The sequence below is a fragment of the Aulostomus chinensis genome, chromosome 19, assembly GCF_037954235.1.
Source record: "Aulostomus chinensis isolate RoL2024-O1b breed Wild chromosome 19, RoL_Achi_v1.0, whole genome shotgun sequence".
Taxonomy (NCBI): Eukaryota; Metazoa; Chordata; class Actinopteri; order Syngnathiformes; family Aulostomidae; genus Aulostomus; species Aulostomus chinensis.
In genome coordinates, this window is record NC_141338.1 from 2,580,356 (window position 1) to 2,603,015 (window position 22,660).

A 22,660-nucleotide genomic window follows, 5' to 3' on the forward strand; every position below is an offset into this window, starting at 1 on the left:
AATGATGTCACTACCATCTCCACCCTCTCATCATCATCATCATCATCATCATCATCAGTGGGGTAATTGCCAGCACTCGGAATGCCCAGATAAGTGTTTCCTGCGCTCTTTTCTTCCCTGTGCAGTGGTTGATCAACTCAAGCTTGAGACTCTGTATCCGATTCCAACGGAGATTTTATTGCCTTCACTTTTTCTAAGTTTCATGTTAAAAAAAACAAAACTCTTCTTGTTGTTTTTAAAAGTCAACTCATTTTATTTTGAGTTGGGACGGCGTTAAACAAGCTGAGACACACGTGGGGTTATATAATACCGTCACAGGTGGCGCCCACGTGGACGCGTTTACAGAGGGGAAGATGGACGGCCGGTGGCGCGGCGGAAGACGATGCAGAGGCAGTTAAACTCGTCGACTTCTAAACGTTGCAGTCCCTGGACCGCCGGCGGACACAGAGACAGGAATACACAGATGAATTAAATATTTATACACAGATGAGCCGGCGGTATTCGGTCTAAACACATCACGCGACATGCAGACGGGAGCACGTGGAAAGATTAGACTGACAAATGGAGGGATAAATAATGTGAGATTTGTTTACATCACAAATTAATAACATAATTAGAGTGATACACACACACACGGTAGAAGTGCTGTTTACGCTGTATCCATAGTGAACCTCAATGAGGTAAATGTAGTGTGTGAGGCTGTACTTATTCAACAGAAAACGGTAAGAATACAAAAATATTACAAAGAAAACTTGCTTCACTTGTGGGAAAGGACCCGTGAACCAGCCACCCCTGACACGGCAAACCGACCAAAGAAGGAAATCATGACCAAAAAAGTTCCAGGGAACCAGACCGCCACCGTCGGCAACAAACCGGCGGGGAGGTGAGGGTTACAGTAAGACCCCGAGGGGCTCCCTGGAATTAAACCCAATTAATAACCATACAACCACAACGGATATTAGCATGAAAACAAGTTAAGGCAAGAGGACGATCCAAGACCGCCAGCATCCTTGTGCACACAAAGGTCCCGGCAGCACCGAGGGCCTGGTGTTGAGAACCAAAAAAGTACAAAAGAAAAGCTAAAAACAGCAGAACGGAGCGCCACTGAGGAGCGCCCAAGACAGGCCGAGCAACTGGGGGGCAACCGGAGGGGGACACAGAGCTGCACCCGGGGGAGCCAGCAGTGGAGCAGAGAGGCAGGTGTCCGAGCAGGAATCCGTGCGTCTGAAGCTGAGAGCTTCCAGGTTGCTGAGTGCGTTCAGCGCCACAGATTCAACACGCATCTCCCACGAGGACCAGGGCCGCGCCCCTCAGCCAGCTGGGAGCAGTGTTGGAGCTGGGGGGGGGGGCCTGTTAGTGCTGGGGGGGCCTGCTGCCGTGGCTGCTGGTTGCACTGAGTTTGTGCAGCACACCGTCAGTGTTTGTGTCTGAGTGAAAGCGGCCGCCGGACAGAGAGGCGTGCGTTGTTTATACACGAGCCTGTTACATTTGTTGTTGAACATCATTTTAAAAGTTTCACTTCTTGTTTCTTTTCTTCTCTTCATATTTCAGTGTTCATCTTTGTTGTATTTTCTGGATCCATAAAGAGCGGTGCTGGTTCATACAGACCATTTCCTCCTGACGGGGACACCTTCTGCTTCCTGTTGGACCGTAGTTGATTTCCTGTTCTTCTATTCTGCAACACACAGACACAAATATGAATGCACACATTCATACAACTTACACATGACTGCAGGTTTTAATTTTAAAACTGTGTGTGTGTGTGTCTGTGTGAGAGAGAGAGAGAGAGAGAGAGAGAGAGAAGGTCCACCTGCCCTCTATCAAAGCCCATTGTCTGTTCTTCGTCCTCACCAGTCTGAAGCCCTGTCGTTGAACCGTGACTGGAAAATGCCCAGAGAAACATAAAAACCCTTCCCCAGGGAAGGAACTGCGGTGGCGGTGGCTTCACCCTCCAGCTAATCTGCATCCTGAGCAGGAATGAGGTTTTGTTAGTTTAGGAACACCCAAGTCCGGCTGGCTACAGAGCAACGCTGTACTGCGCTCGCCGCGTCCAGGGGCTGTTATCCGTGTTTTCCCGTCAAAAATGTGTGTGTGTGGAGAAGCTGGAAGTGATAAACTGACACGTGAGCCTCAAATTGTGTCCCTGCAGCGTGTAGTGATTGACAGCTCTCTAGGTCCTCTCGCCGGTCGTTTCAAAGATGAGGCGGAGATGAAACCGCCGTCCTCAGCGGGGAAGCTGAAGCAACCACGAGCTGGTGAGCGTGGAGGAGACAGACTGGAGAGAACAACCGCTAATGTTCATCGGAAGCTGCTGCGCGGGCGTCTAATGAATGCTAATGTTGTCTAATGTTGTCTAATGCAATCAGCCGAGGAAGTATTTACCGTTTATCATAATAAAACACGGTTCTTGCTGAGAATCAGATGAGAGGATCATCACTCTCATAACTTTAAGTAAACTGGTGCCAGTTAGCTGAGCATTAGCGCCGAAACTGTGGGAACGGTTAGCCTGGCTCTGTCCGAACAGAGGGCAGCAAAATCATCAACACCGCTGAAACCCACTCATGTGGATGTTCTATTTTATATTTTAAACTGTGTGAAAGCGATCGAACGAATGCTTTGACCAGGAGCAGTAGCTCGTGTTCGGTGTTAGCAACAACGTGCATGTGAATTAGTGCGCCTCAGACTAACCGAGCGGGGCTAGCGAGCTGATTCCCTTCGCTTCCGATGTTTACGCGCCGCTCACTGGCAGTAGCTTCGTACTCAGTGTGGGCTGTGATATGACAGCCAAGCTAACGCCACATCAGAAGATACACAGTCACTCAGCTGCCGCAGTCGCCGTCTGCTCCACCACTGGGGGGTGTTGTTTTGCGAGCACTTGATACTGTGCTAATATTTCCACAACTGCTCACTAAAATTTCAGACACGCTGAAATACAATTTTACCGTATTTGATTCCGTGTTGGTATGGAATTTCAAATGGAGAGGGGATATCAGCCGCTCATGTCAGAAACGAGGGAATGCTAACTTCCGTAGCGTGAGCTGGAAGGCTTTGGCTGGTGGGCCCCGAGAATGCAACGCATGCTGATGAAGCGTGTCCTCTGGAGGGGGAACGTCTTTGCCTCAGCGATAAAGACGGGGAGCCGGCATGAAAAAAATCCGGCCTAAATGAGTTTGCTTGACGCAGGCCAGATGTGAGCCATAAAAGGCGTTCAGTCGCTCAGCTCAGGCGGCCTAATTCACACTGAGTCATTCGAGCCCAAACATGGACGATGCAAAGTTCAGTTTTGGGAGAATTTGTGGGCTAAATTTGGGTCATAAATAGTTACCATGCCAACTGATGAGTGTTGACCTCCAACCCACAGGTGGACCGTCCCAGCTGGAGGATTCTCTGATGTTGTCTGGTTAGTTTTTGAACTGAATTGTACTTGAACTGTTTGCTCAGCTGCTTTGGTTTGTGATTCAAACAGACAACCTGAAGAAGAAAAAAAAGTCAGGGAGCAGCCAGCAGTGAGGATCCAGACCACAACCATTCCAGATATGCACCCCCCCCCCCCCATCAATGGAGCATTCTGTCCCTGACCAAGCAAACAAGACAACAACAGTGACTGTGCATGTAAACCCACTGAGTAATTATCACCTCCTGTTTTTTAAAGTTACACAAATCACCTTCAAGTAAATGTGAAGGAATTCCAGGGGTGTTTGCAGCTCCAACGTCGCTCAGCCAGATGGTGGTGCGTGCCAGACGGAAGGCAGCTCGAGAATAAGGAACGTGCCACCGGGATTATTGTCTGTTGTGGGGGAAATGGTTTCAGTCTGGCTGCCCGTGAGCTCAGGTGGAGCCCTTGGATATGAAGCTGACGCTCAGGATGAGTCACGCTACTCCCACCTAAGGCTGCTCCCTCCAACGCTCTCACTCAATGCAAAAGGAAAATAAACATCACGGGAGCTCCCGAAGGAGCGCAGGCTCGGTGTGAGCACGTCCAGAACCAGAAGTGCAGACGAAAAGGGACAAATACTGCTGCGAACACAGGAAGCGCTCGCTCATCTCCAGGGACCCGAGGCTTCACACAGAGAGACGGAGCTCTCTAGCCTGCACTGGCGGAGGTCGCTTTGTAGAACCCGGCCCCCGGCCCCCGCTCGTCTTCACCCACTCAACGACGCCGACATTAACGCCATAAAACATGTCGGCTGACTCCTTGTCTTCCCTGCGGCCCCTCTTCACATAAACACGGACGGTTCTGCGGGCTCGCGTCTCCAATGTGAATGTAAAACAATTCACGCGACGATCGTCGTTTCAAAAGATCATTTTTAACCTTTGGGAAATGCGGAGAAGTCACGTCAGGCGTTTCTGTGTCCGCGTGAGGAAAAGGTTGCTGTGACGAATGGAAGTCTTTCCTTCAGTCGACGGCTCCATGGTTCTGGCTTGTTTTCCTCTTATTTTACTGTTTGGCCCGGCTGAGATCCAAAGTTGTGTTTTACTCTGGAAGCGAGAGAGCAGACGGAGCTGATATTCAGTTGCACAAGACAAGAAAACTACACAATAATAAAAAAAACCTGTCAGAATAAAGGCCTCAATAAAAACCTGGATCTGGAGGACATAATCCACTGATTGAACGTATCGTCTCATCCGAGTCCAGATTTGGGCCTTGACGTGAACGGAGACCCTTTCTCTCTTGATCTGTGTCAAAGTGAAATGTTTTTATTTTATTTTATAGTTACTTTATAACTCAGGATTGAATCAAACTGTTTTGCTTCTTCCTCTTTCTTCCTGGCACCTTAATTATGGTTCACCTCCTCCCACAAAGATAAAAACCTTCCTTTGATGGAGGTTCTGAGGCCTAAACCAAAGTGAGACTTCTGATGCTTGTGGCGAATCCACGCCGAGACCAAAACACACGTCCCCTTACAGTTCAGTTCACCTTGTTTTTATATTCCTATTTACATGCATCTCAGTTCATCTTGTTTTTATTTTATTACTGTTGTCCTTTTGTTGTTGTGTGTCAGCATCTGGAGGAGACACAACACGTCTCACTGCACGCTGCTGGATGGACGGCGCGTACATGACGAGCAAAGATCGTTTGATTTGACCGTCGTTTGTCTGAAGCTTTGAGTTTTTTTGTTTGTGTTTTTCGGCTCAGTGTGTGTGTGTGTGTGTGTGTGTGTGTGTGTGTGTGTGTGTGTGTGTGTGTGTGTGTTCTTGTACTTGCTCCATAATGAGGACTAGAATACATCCCTCCATCCCTTCATCCCTCCATCACTCAGACCAAGAGTTTCACTGAGAACATCAGGAATTCATGAGACTGACAGAATTCCCTGAGGAGGCATCAAGTGTTTATTTGTGAGTTTGTGTGTTGTGTGTGTGTTGTGTGTGTGTTACATAGATGTTCTCACTGATATCACAAATGCTTTTGCACAAACATTTTATTTTTATTCCACAGTTTATGTTACTCCTTTTTTTCCCTTTTCCTATTTATTGTATCTTCATGGCGGCCCGGTGGAGCAGAGGTCCTCACTGTGGCCCCCCAGCAAGAGGGTTGTGGGTGGAGCCCCAGCTGCAGCACGGGGTCTTTCTGGGTGAGTCTCCATGTTCTCCCTGTTCCTGCTGGGTTCTCTCTGGTACTCCAGCTTCCTCCACAGTCCAAAGACATCAAGAGGGACCAGGTTAATCCAGACTCTAAATTGACCGTAGGCGTGGCTGGGAGAGCCAATGGTTGTCTGTCTCTATGTGTTGGCCCTGCCATGGACTGGTGACCCGTCCAGGGTGAAGGCTGCTGGGATAGGCTCCACCCCTCCACCCTCAACAGGAGAAGAGGGAGAACATGGATGGATGATATATTTAGTATAATATTCTACATTAAGTGTGTATTGCGTGTTTTGTGTATATTTTGTGTATTTTTGTGTATATTGTTTGCTCTAGATTTCATGACCTGTGTCCTTTACTGTTTGTCAGGCTGCTGCTTCATTTGAATTTCCCAGTTTTGGGATAAATGACACAAATAAATCTACACATCTATCTCTCCATCCCTCCATCTCTCCATCCCTCCATCTCTCAGACCACGAGTTTCACTGAGAACATCAGGACTTCGTGAGACTTTGTCAGTTTCCTCAGGAGGTGAACCGGACCGCTGGGAGACTGGAAAGGTGACCTCACACGATAAGAACGTCAGCTCGCTGCTGATTGGTGGATGGAGGCCTTAATAGATCATTGGGCGGAAATACTTCAGCATTCACTGATGAGCGGCAGCGGCGGCGGCGTCATCCTGGAGAAAAGAAGACTCGAAACCCACGAAAGAACTTAGACCCTCTCTGTGAATCCTCGCTCCAGCCCGGACGTCCCCCCGCCGACATGATCCGGGTCTCAGTGGAAACGGTGCTCCTGCTCCTGGTGTGCGCGCGTGCGTCCCCGGCTGCCGCGCAGGACGGTGAGAGAGACGAGTAACGGCTGGGAGGACCGGGAGCCCCTCGGAACCGAACCGAGCTCCCGAGTTCTCCGGAGTGTTTTCATCTGCTGTAGTAACAATGCCGTAAATGTGATTTATGGCCTTTACTAAGGCCTGTTCTTTTCTTTTCGAATTCTTTTTTTTTTAAACAAAACTTTGTTTTAATTCCATGTTGAAATGCGTTTTTCTTATCAGCGTGTTTTTATCCGGAATATTGGGCCGCAAGCCTGGTCGGTTGTGAGGCATCAGCCAGAAGAATGAGGAGGCAGCCACTCCTCGAGGAACTCCATGTAGACTCGACTCTTGTTCACAGTGTTAAAATGTGTTTGTTCTGTACTTGGAAAAAATGTGAATGTCATATATTTATATTTTTATACGGAATGTTCATCAGTAAACATCAGCTGGCAGCCTGGCCAGCTGTGAGATATCAGAAGTATCTCTATTATTACTATTATTATTATTGTTATTATTATTGTTGTTGTTGTTGTTGTTGTTAGTTTAGCTCTGTAGACATTTTAGTGCTGCAAAAATCTTTTATTTTAATTAGCTGGTGATTATTTAGGTTATGTCGTGTCCTAATTTGCCAGATCCGGAACTGAAGAATTCTTTTTTTGTTTGGGTTCGGCCAGGATTATTCGTCTCAACACCTTCGATGTTCTCAGGAAGTCAGAAGATCCTCGCTTTCTTCTGGTCATTTTTGCTTGAATCACAACTGAGTTGTTCGAGTGGCAACTTTCAAAGCTGTAGCTGCTCATTATTGTCATTGATATTCTATGTTTTTGTCTCAATCAGTCCCTGCAGAGGATTTTGTCAGAGTTCATTTTTTCGATCATCAGTAAATTCATGTGGAACGTGAGTTTGTGAAGTGTTGTACTTGGGTGAAGACGGCTGTCTGTGTCCTGGCTGACGCCCTCTCCTCCTCCTCCTCCTCCTCCTCCTCCTCCTCCTCCTCCTCCAGGTGGCGTGGATGGACGGTCCTTCGCCTATTTTCCTGAAGAAGCCAAGGAACAAAAGGATGTCAAGGCCAATCATTCCATAACGGTTCTCAACATAACCGGCGTCGAGAAGCCGGACATCTCGGACCAGGCCCTGCAGTTCCTCACAGGTGCTGTGTCCACGGTCTTCATCCCGTCCTTCTACACTCTGGTGTGCGTCATCAGCGTGCCCATCAACATCTGCGCCGTGCTCGCCTTCGCCCGCCGGATAAGACCCAAGAAGCCAGCAGCCATCTACATGCTGAACCTGGCGTGTGCAGACCTGCTCTTCGCCGCGCTGCTGCCCTTCAAGATCTCCTACCACTTCAGTGGCAACGACTGGATATTCGGCCCTCTCATGTGCCGCGTGGTCACGGCGGCGTTCTACTGGAACATGTATTGCTCTGTCCTCCTGATAACTTGCATCAGCGTGGACCGCCTTCTCGCCATCGTCTACCCCATCAACTCCCTGACTTGGAGGAAGCCACAGAGAGCTGTGGTGGTCTGCTTTGCCATGTGGGTGTTGTCCTTGGGGGGCTCGGTGCCTCTCGTCCTGTCAGAACAGACGGTCCACCTGCAGGGGTTGAACATCACCACCTGCCATGACGTTCAAACGGTGGATCAGTTAATCTGGTACTACAGGATCTACTTCATCACGCTCTGCTGCGCCTTCTTCTTCCTGCCTCTGCTCATCACCGTGGTGTCCTACGCTCAGGTGATCTGGTCACTGAGCAGGGTCCCGCGCGGTACCCCGGGACGCTCGCGCAGGAAGACCAGAGCGATGGTGATGGCTCTGACGGTGCTGGTGATGTTCGTGCTGTGTTTCATGCCCACAAACTGCCTGCTTCTCGCGCACTACATCCAGTTTAACGAAGGAGTCGAGCGGAGCCGGGAAACCCCCGAGGGCTCCTACGCAGCCTACCTGGTTTTTGTGTGTGTGGGAAGTCTGAACTGCCTCCTGGATCCTCTGCTCTACTACTTTGGCTCATCCCAGTGCCAGAGGGAACTCACCAGTGCACTGAGGTGTCAGAAGTTTGTAGAGTACAGCAGCACCAGTGGCTCTACATCTGGTGGTTACAAATCCAGCTCCAGGGGCCACCTGCAATCCTGCCACACCGAAGTCACCACCATCAACCCTTCAGCCACCAGCGTGGACTCCTGTCAAGGGGGTCCAAACAGCCAGTACAAGAAACTCCTGACCTGACCAACATGTGGAATCAAAGACAGCTAGGTGAAGTCGGGTCCTTCCAAACCCGTCGTCACCTCTGATGTCAGCAGAAGCTAAAACTGAATCTTGTATTCGTGTATCTTGTGTCTCTGTCACGGCAACCTGGACCTGTAACCACCAGCGTTCCAACAGGTCTAGAAAATCCCTCAGGAGAGATTGTGATTAGGTGAGGTGACCTTGACCTTTGACCTAAAAAATCGAGTCCCAGACGACATTTGAGCCAAATTTGAGAAAATTGGACAAAAAATTGGGAGCTTTGACGCCGCCGTAAGGCCTCAGTAACAAACACCATGAGCCAAATTGAGGGAATTTGTTTCTGAGGCCTTACCGAGGCGTTAAAGCTCACAATTTTGGTCCAAACACCATCCAGAAAAGAAGCATTCTAAAAGGTTTTTTTTGCATGTTTGTGAAGTATTAATTCTACTTTGTACATACAGCCATGTTATGATGTATACGTAGAAGTTGTATCGGAGTGAGCTTCCACTACTGCACAGCAACACTGGTCAGGGGGAATGACGCAGACAAACACCGTCTGGTGTGAACGCTCCACCCTGGAACGTCTCCTGCGTGGACGAGTTGATGGCTGCTACTTGAGTTGCCCTGTTTTTCTGTCACGACCAGAATGAAGGAAGTCCAGCTGAACCCAGCGAGCCCAAGAAGCCGTTTGAAGAAAAGTTAAGAAGCTGCACATGAGACGAGTTCACTCTTTTTTTTTTGGAACTGAGAATCTCTTTGTATTTCACCTGTGAAACACTTTCAGTATTTCTTTCTCTGTGCTTTACTTCAAATAAACACCTTTTGAAACTGAGTTTATGTCCTGAATGTTTGACTTTCGTTGGCTTTGGAGGTGAAGAAGCAGCATTGACGAGCTCAGAAACATCTCACCCGCCGGTGGACACCAGAAGTCAGGAGAGCCATCAGGCTGAAGAAGAAGGCCTACAGGGCGTGGTCTGTCTGTGGGTCTCCAGAGGCAGCCGACTGGTACCTGCAGGCCAAGCGGTGTGCAGTTGTGGCAGTCACTGACGCAAAAACTCGGGCATGGGAGGAGTTCGGTGAGGCCACAGAGGATGACTGTCGATCGGCTCTGGAGATGTTCTGGTAAACCGTCCATCGCCTCGGGGGGGGAGGCAGCAACTTGCTCACACTGTCTGCAGTGGGAACGGGAGGCTGCTTTGAGGAATGCCTCAATCCCGCCAACACGAATTCAATGGAGGAAACAGAAGTGGGGGAGGACCTGGGGAGGGGTCATCCCATCTTACCAGTCCACATGTCCTTTGTTGATTTGGAGAAGGTTTTTGACCGTGTTCCCAGGAGCACCCTGCGGGGGGTACTTAGGAATATAGGGTGGATGGCCCCTTACAAAGGGCCATTCAGTCTCTGTACCGGAGGAGTGAGAGTTTGGTCCGTGTTGCTGGCAGTAAGTCGGACTTGTTTTCCCCCAAGGCTGCCCTTTCTCACCAGTTCTGTTCATAACTTTAATGGAAAGAATTTCTCAGCAGGTGGCGGGAGGATGTCGAGTTTGGCAGCGGGAGGATGTCATCTCTGCTTTTTGCAGATGATGTGGTCCTCTTCAGTCCGCAGTTCGCAGCGGATTGTCAAACTGCAGGGATGAGAATCAGCACCCCCAAGTCTGACGCCATGGTCCTCAGCCAGAAAAGGGTGGCCTGCCCACTTCAGGTTGGGGGGGGTTCCTGCCTCAGGTGGAGGAGTTTGAGCGTCTCCTGGTCTTGTTCACGAGTGAGGGTAGGATGGAGCAGGAGCGGATTGGGGCAGCGTCTGCAGTGATGCGGGCACTAAACCAGTCCGTTGTGGTGAAGAGGGAGCTTAGCCAAAAGGTGAGGTTCTCAATTTACCGGTCAATCTACGTGCCAACCCTCACCTGTGGTCATGAGCTCTGGGTAATGACCAAAAGAACAAGATCAAGAATACAAGCGGCCAAAATGAGTTTCCTCCTCAGGGAGGCTGGGCTCTCCCTTAGAGACAGGGTGAGGAGCTCAGTCCTTCAGGAGGGACTCAGAGTAGAGCTGCTCCTCCTCCATGTAGAGGAGTCAGTGGAGGTGGTTCAGGCCTCTGGTGAGGACGCCTCCTGGACGCCTCCCGAGGGAGCGGGAGGATGTCATCTCTGCTTTTTGCAGATGATGTGGTCCTCTTCAGTCCGCAGTTCGCAGCGAGGGAGGTTTTCCAGGCATGCCCAATTGGGAGGAGCCCTCCAGGCCGACCCAGGACACGCTGGAGGGTTTATATCCCTCGGCTGGCCTGGGAACGCGATTCCCCAGAAGAGCTGGTGGAAGTGGCTGGGGAGAGGACAGTCTGGGCTTCCTTGCTGAGGCTGCTGCCGCTGCGACCGGACCAACCAGATAAGCGGTGGATGAGGAAGATGATGATTTAATTTGTGATTGAGTTTATGGGCTGTGCGGTGGTGCAGTGGTCAGCACTGTGGCCTCACAGCAAGGAGGTTCCGGGTTCGAGTCCCGGCTTGGGCACGGGATCTTTCTGTGTGGAGTCTGCATGTTCTCCCCGTTCCTGTGTGGGTTCTCTCTGGTTCTCCAGCTTCCTCCCACCATCCAAAGACATGCAATTTGGGGACGAGGCTGATTGATTCTCTAAATTGACCGTAGGTGTGAATGGTTGTTTGTCTCTGTGTGTTGTCCCTGCGATGGACTGGTGACCTGTCCAGGTTGAACCCTGCCTCTCGCCTGTAGCTGCTGGGATAGGCTCCACCCCCCCCCCCCCCACCCCCACGACCCTTAATAGGAATAAGCGGTAGAAAATGGATGGATTGAGTTTTTGGTCCTGTCTTACATGTCAACCTGCTCTCGTCAGGTCCAGATTTTAACCGTGTAGTTTCTTGGGTTCCCAAATGTTCAAAATATGTTTTGCATCTCTGAGCCTGTCAAAGTGAAACTTCTGATGCTTGTGGCAGTGGTGAATCCACGCCGAGACCAAAACACACATCGCTTCATTTTACAATTCCATTCACTTTATTTTAATATTTATATTCATACTTCTATACGTCTTAGTTCATCTTGTTTTACTTATTTGTTTTTATTTTAATACTGTCATCCGTTTGTTGTTGTGTGTCAGCATCTGGAGGAGACAACACGTTTCACTGCACGCTGCTGGATGGACGGTGTGCACATGACGAACAAACATCGTTTGATTTGACCGTCGTTTTTGTAATTTTTAATTTCTAAAGCTTTGATTTTGTTTTGTGCTGATTTTGTTTTTTGGCTCAGAACCTTCGTAACAAACAACCCTCGGCTTCAAAAACCAGGACTGAAAATGGTTCCGTTTTAAAGATTCGGTGAAACGTGAGAAAGTTTCAACCTCAAACTTGGACACTCGTGTATTTCTGAAGGTGGGAGGCAGCGAGTGTGTGTGTGTGTGTGTGTGTGTGTGTGTGTGTTTGTTTGTTCTTGTATTTGCTACAAAGTGAGGACAAGAGTGCATCTGTCCCTCCATGCCTCCATCTCTCAGACCACGAGTTTCACTGAGAACATCAGGACTTCGTGAGACTTTGTCAGAGTTCCCTCAGGAGGTCAGCGGTGTGTTTCTGTCTCCTCATGCCGGTGAAGGCCGGACGTGACCGGACCGCTGCTGGGAGACGGGAAAGGTGACCTCACACGATAAGAACGTCAGCTCGCTGCTGATTGGTGGATGGAGGCCTTAACAGATTTTTGGGCGGAAATACTTCAGCATTCACTGATGAGCGGCAGCGGCGGCGGCGTCATCCTGGAGAAAAGAAGACTCGAAACCCACGAAAGAACTTAGACCCTCTCTGTGAATCCTCGCTCCAGCCCGGACGTCCCCCCGCCGACATGATCCGGGTCTCAGTGGAAACGGTGCTCCTGCTCCTGGTGTGCGCGCGTGCGTCCCCGGCTGCCGCGCAGGACGGTGAGAGAGACGAGTAACGGCTGGGAGGACCGGGAGCCCCTCGGAACCGAACCGAGCTCCCGAGTTCTCCGGAGTGTTTTCATCTGCTGTAGTAACAATGCCGTAAATGTGATTTATGGCCTTTACTAAGGCCTGTTCTTTTCTTTTCTATTCTTTTTTTTGAAACAAAACTTTGTTTTAATTCCATGTTGAAATGCGTTTTTCTTATCAGCGTGTTTTTATCCGGAATATTGGGCCGCAAGCCTGGTCGGTTGTGAGGCATCAGCCAGAAGAATGAGGAGGCAGCCACTCCTCGAGGAACTCCAGGACTGAAATTCCTCGTTCAAATCTGAACTTTGTTTTTCACTTTACCCGGTGGGGGTGTGTGTGTGTGGGGGGGGGGGGGTGTAATTCGGTATTAAAAAGCTGAATTATTCAAGACCAGAGCATTGATGAGCTTGAGTTTAAGTTCTGATCTAATGTGTTATCACACGGCTGCAATGTCTCTCCTCTCTGCGTCACCGCAGTTCCTACACATTCAGTACACACAAACACACGCGCACTGGTGTTCCTCTCCCCCTGCCTGTGTCTGATCTGGTGACTTCCTTCATCAGCAGGATGTTTCAGAAAGTTACCCCAAAGTTCAGAGTTCATTATTTCGATCATCAGTAAATTCATGTGGAACGTGAGTTTGTGAAGTGTCGCACTTGGGTGAAGACGGCTGTCTGTGTCCTGGCTGACGCCCTCTCCTCCTCCTCCTCCTCCTCCTCCTCCTCCTCCTCCTCCTCCTCCTCCTCCTCCAGGTGTTGCGCGAGGACGGTCCTTCGCCTATTTTCCTGAAGAAGCCAAGGAACAAAAGGATGTCAAGGCCAATCATTCCATAACGGTTCTCAACATAACCGGCGTTGAGAAGCCGGACATCTCGGACCAGGCCCTGCAGTTCCTCACAGGTGCTGTGTCCACGGTCTTCATCCCGTCCTTCTACACTCTGGTGTGCGTCATCAGCGTGCCCATCAACATCTGCGCCGTGCTCGCCTTCGCCCGCCGGATAAGACCCAAGAAGCCAGCAGCCATCTACATGCTGAACCTGGCGTGTGCAGACCTGCTCTTCGCCGCGCTGCTGCCCTTCAAGATCTCCTACCACTTCAGTGGCAACGACTGGATATTCGGCCCTCTCATGTGCCGCGTGGTCACGGCGGCGTTCTACTGGAACATGTATTGCTCTGTCCTCCTGATAACTTGCATCAGCGTGGACCGCCTTCTCGCCATCGTCTACCCCATCAACTCCCTGACTTGGAGGAAGCCACAGAGAGCTGTGGTGGTCTGCTTTGCCATGTGGGTGTTGTCCTTGGGGGGCTCGGTGCCTCTCGTCCTGTCAGAACAGACGGTCCACCTGCAGGGGTTGAACATCACCACCTGCCATGACGTTCAAACGGTGGATCAGTTAATCTGGTACTACAGGATCTACTTCATCACGCTCTGCTGCGCCTTCTTCTTCCTGCCTCTGCTCATCACCGTGGTGTCCTACGCTCAGGTGATCTGGTCACTGAGCAGGGTCCCGCGCGGTACCCCGGGACGCTCGCGCAGGAAGACCAGAGCGATGGTGATGGCTCTGACGGTGCTGGTGATGTTCGTGCTGTGTTTCATGCCCACAAACTGCCTGCTTCTCGCGCACTACATCCAGTTTAACGAAGGAGTCGAGCGGAGCCGGGAAACCCCCGAGGGCTCCTACGCAGCCTACCTGGTTTTTGTGTGTGTGGGAAGTCTGAACTGCCTCCTGGATCCTCTGCTCTACTACTTTGGCTCATCCCAGTGCCAGAGGGAACTCACCAGTGCACTGAGGTGTCAGAAGTTTGTAGAGTACAGCAGCACCAGTGGCTCTACATCTGGTGGTTACAAATCCAGCTCCAGGGGCCACCTGCAATCCTGCCACACCGAAGTCACCACCATCAACCCTTCAGCCACCAGCGTGGACTCCTGTCAAGGGGGTCCAAACAGCCAGTACAAGAAACTCCTGACCTGACCAACATGTTGAATCAAAGACAGCTAGGTGAAGTCGGGTCCTTCCAAACCCGTCGTCACCTCTGATGTCAGCAGAAGCTAAAACTGAATCTTGTATTCGTGTACCTTGTGTCTCTGTCACGGCAACCTGGACCTGTAACCACCAGCGTTCCAACAGGTCTAGAAAATCCCTCAGGAGAGATTGTGATTAGGTGAGGTGACCTTGACCTTTGACCTAAAAAATCGAGTCCCAGACGACATTTGAGCCAAATTTGAGAAAATTGGACAAAAAATTGGGAGCTTTGACGCCGCCGTAAGGCCTCAGTAACAAACACCATGAGCCAAATTGAGGGAATTTGTTTCTGAGGCCTTACCGAGGCGTTAAAGCTCACAATTTTGGTCCAAACACCATCCAGAAAAGAAGCATTCTAAAAGGTTTTTTTTGCATGTTTGTGAAGTATTAATTCTACTTTGTACATACAGCCATGTTATGATGTATACGTAGAAGTTGTATCGGAGTGAGCTTCCACTACTGCACAGCAACACTGGTCAGGGGGAATGACGCAGACAAACACCGTCTGGTGTGAACGCTCCACCCTGGAACGTCTCCTGCGTGGACGAGTTGATGGCTGCTACTTGAGTTGCCCTGTTTTTCTGTCACGACCAGAATGAAGGAAGTCCAGCTGAACCCAGCGAGCCCAAGAAGCCGATAATGTTGCTGTCACAATGCAAAATGTGAACTGGTATGAGGCGATGTTCCTTCTGATGAATTATGAAGTCAGAAACTGTGGTGAAGTAGGAAGAAGAATATCACTGAACGTCTTGTACTACAAGCTGCTTGTACTTTTGCATGAGAGTTAAGAAGCTGCACATGAGATGAGTTCCCTCTTTATTTATTTTGTTTTTGGAGCTGCGAATCTCTTTGTATTTCACCTGTGAAACACTTTCATGCAGTATTTCTTTCTCTGTGCTTTACTTCAAATAAACACCTTTTGAAACTGAGTTTATGTCCTGAATGTTTGACTTTCTTTGGCTTTGGAGGTGAAGAAGCAGCATCGACCTGCTCAGAAACGTCCCTCCCTGCTGTAGCCGGTCTCACGCTACCCCCCAGCGGCGGCAAGCGCGCATGAGCAGCGTTGAACTCCTGGGCACCAGTGTGCAGGTTCCTTTCTCATCCACTAGGCGGTGCTGCGGTACCGGAGCGCAGTATTGAAGGGTGACGGGTACACGAGTACGGAGAAGGAAGACCTGGAGGAAAACTTCATTTTTTTCATCCCTTGTAGCTTTAAATGTTAAGTTGTCACAACAAAAACTGTTGCAAGGCATGTTTTCAACAATCACATGACAATGTTATTAAATATGAGGATTCCTGAAGATTTACAGTTTATATATTTAGTTTCTGTTATAATATTGACGTGGGTCACACATAACGTGTCTGAGGTCACGCAGGTATCACAGGCGGAAATTGTGCAGCACCGGATTCCTCAGAACACCAAAGCTGAACTTGCTGGTTCCCCTCCGCACCCTCTCCTGGAGGAGAACTGTTGCGTTTTGCAACTTTCACGAGGAGACTTGTCCTGGTAACACCCGAACCGAGACGCACGACCTCGGGTGAAAGCACCTGAACTCAAACCAGACCCTCCGAACCACAGCGGTGACGCAGCCAGCAGGAGCCCGGTGAGAGGCCTCTTCAGGCAGGAAGAATCAAGTCCAGAATCAGAAATGAAAGCATGGGCCAACACTGCCCTCTGCTGGCTGGATACATTTAGAGTAGGGCTGATGAAGTCACGTCAGGACTCAAAGTCTGTGCAGCGTGCAGCACTTGTCGGTGATGATGGGTCCTGTTCAGTGACACAGCAATGTTGTATTTTTGTTGACTACAGAGGAGAATCAGGAGCTCACGAGTGGGGGCTGAGAGAATCTCTGGCCCAGTCACCGTGGCTTGACACAGCCAGGATACAGAGAAGCAGCTTGAAAATGCATGAAGAGAATTGAAGTCCTGTTGAAGGTGTAGGAAGCCCCACCGCCGCCCCACCGACCTCTGAATTAAGGGCCCGGGGGGCTTCGGCTGTGGCAGCGCCGGGGAAAGGTTCTAATTCAGAGAGCAAGAAGAGGGTGAATGTAAGAATAAAGAGTGAGAGAACGTGTGAGACACAGGCTGACATCTGCATGTGGTCTAACTGGTGCATAGTTGCGGCTTTGCTGAATTCTGATTTGTTTACATCTTACAGGTTCTGTTAGGTTAAGGGAGATGGATGTCGACCGAAAGGTCTCGGGTTCGATTCCCACCAGTCACAGAAGCCCTGAAGCTCAGGGGAGCTGATCGATTCATCTTCACTCCAAAGTGGGGCAGCAGTCCCGTCCATATTGTGTTACTTTAACTATTGATGTTGTTTTGGCTCATTAAAACACTACTAAAGGGCAGCGCGGTGGAGCAGTGGTCCTCACTGTGGCCCCCCAGCAAGAAGGTTCTGGGTTCAATCCCCGGCTGCAGCACGGGGTCTTTCTGGGTGAGTCTCCATGTTCTCCCTGTTCCTGCTGGGTTCTCTCTGGTACTCCAGCTTCCTCCACAGTCCAAAGACATCAAGAGGGACCAGGTTAATCCAGACTCTAAATTGACCGTAGGCGTGGCTGGGAGAGCCAATGGTTGTCTGTCTCTATGTGTTGGCCCTGCCATGGACTGGTGACCTGTCCAGGGGGAAGGCTGCTGGGATAGACTCCACCCCCACCACCCTCAACAGGAGAAGATGTAGAAAATGGACTGATAGAAGGATGGAAACACTTCTAAACTCCTTGTTAATCAAACTCTAAATCCCTTTTGCATTGACATTTGGCTGCAATGTTGGCGGGAGCTTGAACTCTTGTTCTGTGGTGTGTTGATGTGCAGGTTGACGGTCCCCAGACAGCAGACCTGCTGGCGTGGCCTCCTACTGCTGTCTCGCCGCTGGCATTGAAGTATCATGAGCCAAAAGCAGTCCCATGACCTTCAATGGAATCTGAAACCAGTTTGGACGGTTGAGGTGATCCTCAACCGTCCAAATTATGATCATTCAAATCAAATAAGGTGTTATGAGACGGTCTGCTGGCGTAGCTGAGCTGAACAAAGTTCTCGTTCTATCCCGTTAGTTACCAGTAGAGGTCCCCCTGGGTCAGTTTACACTAGCATACAGGACCACCTGACCTGGGTGGGGCTGGAGGTCGGTCAGCGTGGAGGAACCTCCCACTCACCCACCCTGTAGTCCACCTCCTGATGAGGGGTCCTGCTCCGGATTTTTCAAGTTCCATCAGAGTTTTGAGGCCAGTTTTTTGTTTTCCTCTTCACACGTGCAGTCTCACGTCGAGGTTATGGATCAGATGATGACAGTCGCGCTGTGACGAGTGCAGGATGGATGCTGGAGAATTTGTCCAAGACTGATGAAATATCAGCCTGAAGCAGGAGGCTCAGCAAGGTCACGACCTGCAGGTTGTGAGTTTGAGACCCAGCTGATACTAAATGAACCTGCTGAAAGATGTTTGGGTATGAACGCATCATTTCAGTTACATGCTGTGTATATTAGTATCTATACATCCATAGGTATAAATACATATACATATAGATATATTTTTAATCGGGGTGCATGTTTGCCTGTGAACGCATGACACTGACACCCTGGCGGAGCCCTCGCATGCTCAGAGCAGCGCTACGTGATCATGACATGCCTTTGGTGTCAAAGGTCAAGAGGTCAGGGTGCTGTTGGCGCAGCACGAAGATCTCGCTCCTGCGACAGCATCGTGCTGCGCCACTTAGAGACGGGCTTTTTCGCAGCTGTGATGGTGACTCGGGTTCTGCCCACGGACTCTGCACGTCTCCCTCGGCCTTCCTCTTCTCCTTCCTCCTCTAAATGTTAATTGTCTGAGGCTTTAATTAGATTTGTGTGTGTGTGTGTGTGTGTGTGTGTGTGTGTGTGTGTGTGTCACAAAATCCATCAACTAAAATGTAACACAAAGTACCTTTCACAGCAAAAGCACAAACATCCTCCCGTTCGCACGAGAAGCAACAAACAGAGCTTTGATACAAGGAGCAGTCAATAATAACGATCCACAATAAAAACAGGGAGCAGCAATGAGGAAACGGGAGGCTCAAACAGGTCAATCCATCAACCCAGCAGCAGATAAGCAGGAGTGAGGGCAGGAGTACAGCCTCACCTGATAAAAGATTCATAAAGCAGAGATGGATACCATGTAGTCGCCGGAAGTACAGCCAGGAATACACAGACAGGTGATATAGCAGTAGATGAACGGGAATAAAAAAAAGAGCTCCATGTGGAAGGAATAAAACATTAAAAGAGAAGAGATACAGAGGAAGAGAACCAGAAATATCACACAGTATGGAGGAATAACACTACGTTAAAAATAACGAATGAATAAATAAATAAATGATGAGAGCATATCAACACAAGCGACAGGACAATGGAAAAATAATAAAGCAGTAAATGAGAGATTTACTGACGTAAAACCCGAGAGAAATACAAAAGCACACGAATCAAGACTTATTGATTAAATACCGGCTTGAAGAGGTATCACACGTACAAGTACTCCTAGCAGGGTACTGTCTACACGTCCCTGCCGCGGGTTCGATTATGCAGTACTTGTGTATAACTAAAGATGGTCAAAACTCTCCCCGCTGGGTTCGGCTGAGGGCGTGATTTGATTGGTCCGCCCTCGCACTTAGTGGGCGGGGTTTATTTGGCGGCGTGGGAAGGCAGGAGGGGAGGGCTCGCGTAGCGTGGAGAGGGACGCCGCTCGCGCTCACGGGGAGACACGAACTGCAGACCGGAGAAACTTTTAGCTGACGCCGGGACCCTGTTCCCCCCTGGTAGAGCCATTTTAGTCGCTGACCTCCGATGACGTCGTGACTTTGTTGTTGTTGTTGTTGTTTTCTTTTAACTCCCCGAGCACAACAAACCAGAAGAAAGGGGGGGAAAAAGAAAAGAATTGGCGTCCCTGTATGAGCTCGAGACCATGAGCTCACTGCGCAGGTGCGTCGGCAGGTTAATTACCAGCGGTGTTGTGTTTTTGACCGTCGCCTCTTAATGGAGGTTTAAAGGGTCGCGGCGGTGTCATGGAGCGTTCCGCGGGGTCCGGGAGCGGCGGCAGCCTGTCGTCGTCGTCGTCCTCGGCGGGTTCACGCACTTTATCCGAGGGGGACGAAGACGTGACCGCGGCGGTGGACGTCAGAGTCTCCGGTGATGAAGACGGTAGTTTCAGCTCGGATTTCCTGAGTGTGACAGAAGTGGAAGACGAGAGGAACGCCGAGTGTGGGAAAGAGACACCAGAGGAGGAGGAGGTAGAAGAAGAAGAAGAAGAAGAAAAGGTAAGCTCCTGTCACTCGAATGTCAGATGAGTGAATGTCAGGTTTGATTGACATGTGGGCTCTGCTCTCGGACTACAAACTGGACTACAAAATGATGCTAAAGTGAAGTCTGGTTGTGTGCCAGTAACGCCAGAGTCCATAGTGAACTACCGGGATGATAAAAACCTGGAACCGGCAGTCAAAACAGTCCAGAACTGTTAGAATTGACCTGCTTATCTCCCACTGCTCGAATATTCTTCGATATTCGTTACTGAAAGATGGCTTTTGAGTCAGCATCCAATTAATTATTCCTAACGAATAAAACTCCCAAGTTGTGATTAGCATTAGTATTAGTATTATTTGTTGTAGTACTGCTTTGAGTGGGAGAAAAAAACAACTGCAAAGTGTTGAATCTGAATGTGTTAATTGTTTTTTATATATTTTATATGTTATGAACCTGTTATGAGTGAGTTTGGACGCTGACCAGCTCAAATGTTTGTAATGTGATTTAATTTTTATTTAATTTCTCCCACGTTGTTCAGGTGGAATTTGGTCGTTGTAACAAAGTACTGGTTAAAGCGCCTCATTTAAACTTGTCAGGCCCCGGTAACCAGCAACCTGCGCCAGCTCGCGTGTGATTGGTGGCAAATGAAGCCAGGAACCGTCTGATGTGCGTGCGCTCTTCCAAGTCTTAAAATACATGATATGAGATGCTCCTCCGCGACTGTGATGATCATCCAGCCGGCGGACACTTTCCGTTCGCTTGCAGGTCATTTGATATCCTGCCCCTGTATGTAAATATCAATTTTTGGCCGTGAGTCACATCAGCACAGGCGGATTCTCATTTATTCATATTTGTATAATGATTCATTAGATTGCAGTGAAAAATTACCACTCCATTACCGGCGGTCGCGGTAATCACAGCGTGAATTTATCCATTTTTCTTGAGTTCTGGCGCCTCGGTTCAGCCTGGGAGACCCGCCTACTGGGACCTGCCAGACTGCAGCTCTGGGTTTCTTTTGGTCAGGAAACAGATGTTTAAAATGAGGAACACGAGAATCCTGCCTCAGCCTTTCGACGTAGGCGCCGTTCCGGATTCGGTCCTGCGGCAGACGGGTCCGACAGGTTCCTGTGGTTCTGAAGCAAGGGTGTGTTTGAGATTTCAAGCTCTTGCCTGACCCATAAAACCGTTTCTAAATCGTATCACGCAACATGACCCCAGGCCGTAGGCGCGGCTGACTGTCGTCCTCTCTATCATCCGGTAGAGGCGACGGGGGACGACTGAGCGCTGTGCTGCGTTACCCAGGATTACCTCAGAGTTTGGGCCTCCTTGTGTCCTGGACACAGTATCCAATGGCAGGACAGTACTCTGAGTACTAGGCAGCTAAGGGCTGGCCTCAGCTCTTAATTGGAAACTGCAGTATTCATGCAAGTGGAACTGCATTTACTGTGAGGACTCTGGGAGTGTAACTACATAAATACTCAGTCCTCCTCTCTGGCTGTGACTGTTCAGTGTGTGTTGGCTGGACCGACTCCAACGTGCACTGACAACTCTCTGAAAATACCCCCAGGGGTGGTGTCATGTTTGCCAACACTGACTGCGTAGCTAATTCAATATGGCTTAATAATAATCCGCCACCTTAATCTGAGAGTCCGGGGCTGAGTCTGGTCTCTCGAGTCTCACGCTCTCAACTATTCGACATTCTTGAGAGTCTGGCGATTCTGCATCTTCTTGTTTTTATTCCTCTTTCAAAGCTTTGGTGCGTCCTTTTCATCCCAGCCTCCCTCGCTTCCTCTCCGTGTCTCATATACTCGTCATTTTGAGATGTTGTTATTATTTTTAATGCTTTATGCGGCGTAAATGATGTCATTAGCGGTGGGAAGCTAACATTATGCTGCATGAGCGTGATTTCATCGCTCCAGATGAATCCACGTGGGGTTGGTTCGGTCGGTTGTTCGTCACCGCCGTGGGACAGAGCCAAAAGTGCTGCACCGCAGCTTTAAATGTCATATTTTTGCAGTAGCATTGAGTGGAGCAGACGTTTGAAACTAAGCCCGTCCGGGTTCTGGACCGACTGAACCCGGCGCCTTTCTCCCCTGATCGCTCCGAAAGGAAACCTTTTGCATGCTGGTCACAGAGCAGCAGGTATAACATGACCTGATATACTGAACTAAATACAAGCATCACCCCCGAAATACCCAGAGCAGGTCAGATGACCAGCGAGGAGAAGCCGTCCAGCCGTATGACTGTCGGGTTAATCGGGGAACTCTGACCTTTGACTTATGTCATGCTGCTGTGGAGTTAAAGAAGGAAAGTCTTCTGAGAACTCGGATGACGGCGCCTCTCAGCGCTCGCCGGCTCACTCGCACTCCAGACTTGGCATTGTGGAGTGAGGCGCTCCCTCGCTGCGGCGGTTTCCCGGCGGAGTCGCTCCTCAACGCGTGCGTGTATCTTTCATCCCGGGGGTTTTGCTTCGTAGCTCAACATCTAAATCGGTCAAGTGTGGTGGGCAGCGGCAGAGCATGATCCACAGTCAGGATGAGATCATCCCACGCGTTCTCCTTCTCTACATGCTCAAGGTAACAGACACGACTTAGAGGAGGGAGCATGAAGTCCGTGTTTCCTCTGATACTTGAGGAGGGGACTTGGAGCGTCAGAGGTTTCTGGGTCCTGACGAGAGCTGCCCCCAAGCAAAGAACCTCCTAGAAGACTGACAGAGTGTCACAGGGAACACCGCCAACATCAACTGGGTTACTGAGTAAAACAAAAAACCTGATTATCAGCCTTTAAAATGGGAATTCTTCACACGAGC

At 49.7% G+C, this 22,660-nt stretch overlaps 3 protein-coding genes and 1 long non-coding RNA gene across 13 annotated transcripts in view; 3 read left to right on the forward strand and 1 right to left on the reverse strand.

The window, feature by feature from the left end:
* Window positions 1–243: 243 nt before the first annotated feature.
* Window positions 244–3,249, reverse strand: LOC147243654 (uncharacterized). Of its 2 annotated transcripts, none has more exons than XR_015110343.1 (3): window positions 2,943–3,249; window positions 1,852–1,967; window positions 244–1,675 (listed from the first exon to the last, which is right to left on the reverse strand). It is a non-coding gene; the product is annotated as an uncharacterized LOC147243654 (long non-coding RNA). The 2 variants fall into 2 exon arrangements; XR_015110341.1 differs by lacking the exon at window positions 2,943–3,249 and adding an exon at window positions 2,689–2,868.
* LOC147243655 (proteinase-activated receptor 1-like) lies at window positions 1,492–9,443 on the forward strand. Of its 5 annotated transcripts, XM_086186904.1 has the most exons (6): window positions 1,495–2,255; window positions 3,362–3,400; window positions 5,218–5,337; window positions 5,503–5,573; window positions 6,053–6,421; window positions 7,398–9,443. In XM_086186904.1, exons 5-6 carry the CDS (start codon window positions 6,346–6,348, stop codon window positions 8,615–8,617), a joined length of 1,296 nt encoding a protein of 431 aa, XP_086043030.1. In that variant the 5' UTR covers window positions 1,495–2,255; window positions 3,362–3,400; window positions 5,218–5,337; window positions 5,503–5,573; window positions 6,053–6,345; the 3' UTR covers window positions 8,618–9,443. The 5 variants fall into 5 exon arrangements, 4 of the variants coding, with proteins under 4 accessions (XP_086043030.1, XP_086043028.1, XP_086043031.1 ...); XM_086186902.1 differs by having other exon boundaries at window positions 3,362–5,337; XM_086186905.1 differs by lacking the exon at window positions 5,218–5,337.
* Window positions 9,444–12,257: 2,814 nt separating this feature from the next.
* Window positions 12,258–15,508, forward strand: LOC147243656 (proteinase-activated receptor 1-like). Its single transcript, XM_086187172.1, has 2 exons — window positions 12,258–12,535; window positions 13,318–15,508. Exons 1-2 carry the CDS (start codon window positions 12,460–12,462, stop codon window positions 14,535–14,537), a joined length of 1,296 nt encoding a protein of 431 aa, XP_086043298.1. The 5' UTR covers window positions 12,258–12,459; the 3' UTR covers window positions 14,538–15,508.
* A 3,772-nt stretch (window positions 15,509–19,280) lies between these two features.
* mast4 (microtubule associated serine/threonine kinase family member 4) overlaps window positions 19,281–22,660 on the forward strand; it is an 80,946-nt gene continuing 77,566 nt past the window's right edge. For all 5 annotated transcript variants that reach the window (XM_086188453.1, XM_086188457.1, XM_086188454.1 and 2 more), the window contains exon 1: window positions 19,281–19,868. In XM_086188453.1, coding sequence (XP_086044579.1) covers window positions 19,617–19,868 — 252 coding nt within the window. In that variant the 5' untranslated portion in view covers window positions 19,281–19,616. The remainder of the gene's footprint in view (window positions 19,869–22,660) is intronic.

Excerpts from the sequence above, each read along its gene's own strand:
- LOC147243656 (XM_086187172.1), top strand. The coding sequence starts at position 12,460 with ATGATCCGGGTCTCAGTGGAAACGGTGCTCCTGCTCCTGGTGTGCGCG. Across the intron at positions 12,536-13,317 it reads CCCGGCTGCCGCGCAGGACG|GTGTTGCGCGAGGACGGTCC; the intron begins GTGAGAGAGACG and ends CTCCTCCTCCAG.
- LOC147243655 (XM_086186902.1), top strand. The coding sequence starts at position 6,346 with ATGATCCGGGTCTCAGTGGAAACGGTGCTCCTGCTCCTGGTGTGCGCG. Across the intron at positions 6,422-7,397 it reads CCCGGCTGCCGCGCAGGACG|GTGGCGTGGATGGACGGTCC; the intron begins GTGAGAGAGACG and ends CTCCTCCTCCAG.